This window comes from Danio rerio, chromosome 24 (genome assembly GCF_049306965.1).
Source record: "Danio rerio strain Tuebingen ecotype United States chromosome 24, GRCz12tu, whole genome shotgun sequence".
Classification (NCBI taxonomy): Eukaryota; Metazoa; Chordata; class Actinopteri; order Cypriniformes; family Danionidae; genus Danio; species Danio rerio.
This window is the reverse complement of record NC_133199.1, coordinates 45,567,963-45,572,500: the sequence shown is the minus strand read 5'-3', so window position 1 is coordinate 45,572,500 and position 4,538 is coordinate 45,567,963. Positions and strand designations below refer to the sequence as shown.

Sequence of the window (4,538 nt, the reverse complement as noted above, 5' to 3'; positions counted from 1 at the left end):
TCCAGTACATTGTGTAAATACAAATTTGTTCACTTGTTTTGGATGCAATTGTAATTGTGATTAATCACGGCCCAGGATTAATAAAAACAAAAAATAAATGACATAAAATATTTAATACATTTAAAATATAAATTAATATATTTTTTAAATTCATCATATTTTTATTATCGAATAAATAAATTAAATATATTTTAATCACAACAAACTAAAATTAATTTAAAAAATACAAAAAGAAAATGAATAAAACAGCTAATTTTCTAAAACAGTCACACACACAAATTTTATAAAAATAAATAAATGTGATTATTTCTGTTTTAAAATTACATTAAATTAAACATTTAAAAGTATAATATTTTCAGTTAATATTTTTATATATATTTATTAGCAATTATGAAATAGAAAATATATACAAAAAAACAGTGCTGGGCAATGATTATATTTATAATGTACACATTATTTGGGGTGTGCTTAATTAATCGCATTTGGGAAAAAATATCAAATAGATTTTTTTTGACAAATATTGTGATTTGATTCGTGATTTAATTTTGTAGTCAAGCTTCAAGTTGTGGCAACAATTCTGCAATAGCTCTGAAAATGACCTGTTTTTGTTCGTTGCCTGTGACTTTGAAACCAAAATATTCCCATACAATGCTGTTTTTCCTTGATATTAATTTGTCTATTAATGCTTCTGAAGCTGCAGACACCATTATCCCACTTTATCACGCTTTCCTGTTTGTTTTCTTTTGTTATTGTGGGCTTTCCGCATAGTTTGGTTGTGCAATTCTGATTGGACAGAACGTAAGTGTGCTCACTCAATTGGCTAGTAAGACTGTCACACACTGACGACTGTCACACACAGAGGACAGTCACGCATTTGCTATGGGCGAGGGAAATTGTAAAAATACTAACATATTTTATATGTTGCGATGAACTATTCGACTACTAAATTTCAAATTGCAATTGTGATTTGATTTTGATTAATCACACAGCCCTAGCCCAGCACTTACAGAAACTAAATCAAAAATATTAATATTAACTGCAACATTTTTAATCACTTCCTCTGAAACAGGAAATTCAGTATTAAAGCGTAAATGCTGTAAACACACCCATCCACGTGCCTTTCATGAGTAAAAGTCACACTGAGAGGCTTTTATGACTAGTTAACTCATTCTCTAGAGCTACATATTCAGGATTATACTCTAATGGAGCCGTATACGGATCTCTCATGTGACCTGACCTCACACACACACACACACACACACACTCTCAGCTGGCATCAACACAAAGAACACACACACACAGACAGACAAGACGGCTCAGATGAAAGTTGGCTCTAATGTTTCAGCCTCCTGTTGTCTTCACAGGACTGAGGTGTAAAAAGACACCTCAACACACAAACAGCTAAAACTACATCAGTGTTTCCTGACCTCACTGCTGGACACACACTTAAACAAACCTGTGAGGGAGAAATCTCATTAATGTGCCAAATGCTATACTATTTATGCCAATAACACAAGTGAGCCCCCCTGATCCTGTGATGTTTGCTGTTGTATGGTAATTTAATTAGACCATTTGTGAGTTAAATCACAGCATGGCACTGAAGTTAATAGTTTATTAGCACTTTAAAAACTTATTTATGCTATATACTATACTTTTATGGAACTATTTAACCCAGCCATACGTTATTAGAAGACACACAAAAAGGTTATCTAACGTTAAACACAATGGAAGATATGCTGTAAATATTGGGGAAAATATAGTATTTAGTATAGTATTTTACCATTATCATTGTTTTAAGGTTGAACTGTCCCTTTAAGTGGTTTTAGTCCACTTAGTTTGATATTATCACTTATACTGTAATATAATATTTTTCAAACAAAAATGTGATAAATAGGCATGTAAATATGACAAATCCTTGTTTTTTGGAAATTTATTCTGAAAATACCATAGTATTTGCATCAATTTACTATGGGAACCTTACCTGGGTTTAATATGAATCTCTGCATGATAGTTTTAGCATCATTTTCCTGACATACACCATAGTAATACCTTTCTAGACTTTTTTGGGAAATACTCTTGCATTATCATCCGATACCATCACTTTATGATCATATATTCAGTGTACTTTGATAAAAGTGTGAATATACTGCAAAAATGTCCTGCATCATGATAAAAGTCTGTTTTTTAATGTCATTATCAGACGTTTTTTTTGTAAAAGTATTCTCAAGAATATCCTCCTTTTAAGGTCAACCATGTTATTCAGACACATACCATGGTAAGGCATTGTTTCCGGGGATAGATTTAGCAAATTCTCCACTGTTCACTAGTATCATCCCAAGAATATTTTCAAGACTGTCCCGTCTCATTAAGTTTTGCATATTTATTCTGAAAATGCCATTATGTATTATGATCTAATGCAATGACTTTACAGGTGTACCTACAATGTGCTTGTGGAAAAGTGTGAAAATATCTTCAATAGTCCCCTGCGTTTTAGTTTTAGCATTCCTCAGGTTATACTATTATTTAAGAATCTGTAGCAGCAAATCTAACTTTAAATGGATAGTTCACCCAAAAACCTTAATTCTGTGATGATTTACTCATTTTTGACTTGTTCCAATCCTGAGTATTTTTTGATCTGTTGAACAAAGAAGATATTTTGAAGAATGTTGGAAACTGGTAACCATTGACTTCTATAGTATTTGTTTTTCCTACTATGGAAGTCAATGGTTACAGATCACCAATTTTCTTCAAAATATCTTCTTTTGTATTCAACACAAACAAAAACTCTCTCTCTATAAATATTCTTACAATGTGTTTGTGGAAAAGTGTGAAAATATCTTCAATAGTTCCTTGCGTTTTACTTTTAGCATTCCTCAGGGCTTGACCACCATTGTAAAACACTGATTTTGGGTTTGTATTCCAGAAACTGCATAACATTAACACTAAATAACTAAACTAGTATTACATTAAATTACATTTATTAAGAGGTTATACCATTATTTAAGAATCTGTAGCAGCAAATCTAACTGTAAATGAATAGTTGACCCAAAAACCTTAATTCTGTGATTATTTACTTATTTTTGACTTGTTCCAATCCTGAGTATTTTTTGTTCTGTTGAACACAAAGAAGATATTTTGAAGAATGCTGGAAACAGGTAACCATTGACTTCCATAGTATATGTTTTCCTACTAAGGAAGTCAATGGTTACAGGTCACCAATTTTCTTCAAAATATCTTCTTTTGTGTTCAACAAAAACAAAAACTCTCTCTATATATATTCTTACAATGTGTTTGTAGAAAAGTGTGAAAATATCTTCATTAGTGCCCTGCGTTTTACTTTTAGCATTCCTCAGGGCTTGACCACCATTGTAAAACACTGATTTTGGGTTTGTATTCTGAAAAATTCATAACATTACCACAGAATAACTAGATTATTCTTACATTGAAGTGCATTTAGTAAATGGTTATACTATTTTTAAGAATCTGTAGCAGCAAATCTAACTTTAAGTGTATAGTTTACGCATCCTTGTATAGTTATACTCATCCTTGACTTTTTCCAATCCTGAGTTGAACAGAAAAAGACATTTTGAAGATTGTTGGACACCAGTAACCATTGACTTCTATAGTATTTGGTTTTTCCTACTATGGAAGTCAGTGGTTACAATTCTTCAAAGTCTCCAACTTTCTTCAAAATATTTTCTTTTGTGTTCAACAAAAGAAAAAAACAAACAAACTCAGGATTATAACAAGTCAAGGATGAGTTATCAACACGTGAAAATAGTAACGTAAATATCATACTATAAGCACATTTATCTAAATAATAGTAATTGTTTACACATGATTTGCCATCAACATATTTATAGCTTAGTTTATACATCTAAGAAGTGTAAAAGAGCGAAGATATACGTGTATTTTTCTTAAATCTGAGCTCACCTCTCTGCTGAGCCTCCACACAAATCACTGAGGAGAAAACCAGCGCTAACAGCCACAGCATCTTCATCCTCATCTCCATCATCGCTCAAACTAAAGTAACTCAACTAATGATCTACTTTAATAAAGCTAAAGCTGTGCTGAAATCTTTAAAGTTGTGTTTGTTTGTCCATCGGTTCTGTCCGTCTTTCTCTCATTCAAACTTCTGACTCTTTCATTCAGTCCCGCTACACTCAACTGAACCCCCTGCTTGGATCGTTCCACTACAGCAGAGGATAGGGGAGGCCGAAAGGAATGTACCACGTGCGCTGCAAGGTTAAATTTAAGCTTAATTCGCTTATAATTAAATTAAGCACGTTTAAAGTTTTATGTTATCACGTTTTACACTCATTTAGGTTAACAACTACAGATATTACGTAGCGTCTGTTGCGTCACGCACGACCGCTCAGCATTTCATTGATTCATGATACTGCAAATCATCATCGCGCTTTTGGGAGCCGTGTTAACGTTACTTTAATTAATCAGATTTATAACTTTTATCTAATGGATGAAAAGCAGGTAAAACTATTCCAAACATGTTAATATATCAGTGTCCCACACATAATGAT

General features: G+C 32.3%; 1 protein-coding gene across 2 annotated transcripts in view; it reads right to left on the bottom strand.

The window, feature by feature from the left end:
• lama1 (laminin, alpha 1) overlaps nt 1-4,146 on the bottom strand; it is a 95,019-nt gene extending 90,873 nt beyond the window's left edge. The window contains exon 1 of one of the 2 annotated variants that reach the window (XM_073940507.1): nt 3,934-4,146. In XM_073940507.1, the coding sequence (XP_073796608.1) occupies nt 3,934-4,015 (82 nt within the window). In that variant the 5' untranslated portion in view covers nt 4,016-4,146. 2 annotated transcript variants of the gene reach the window in all.
• Nucleotides 4,147-4,538: the final 392 nt, after the last annotated feature.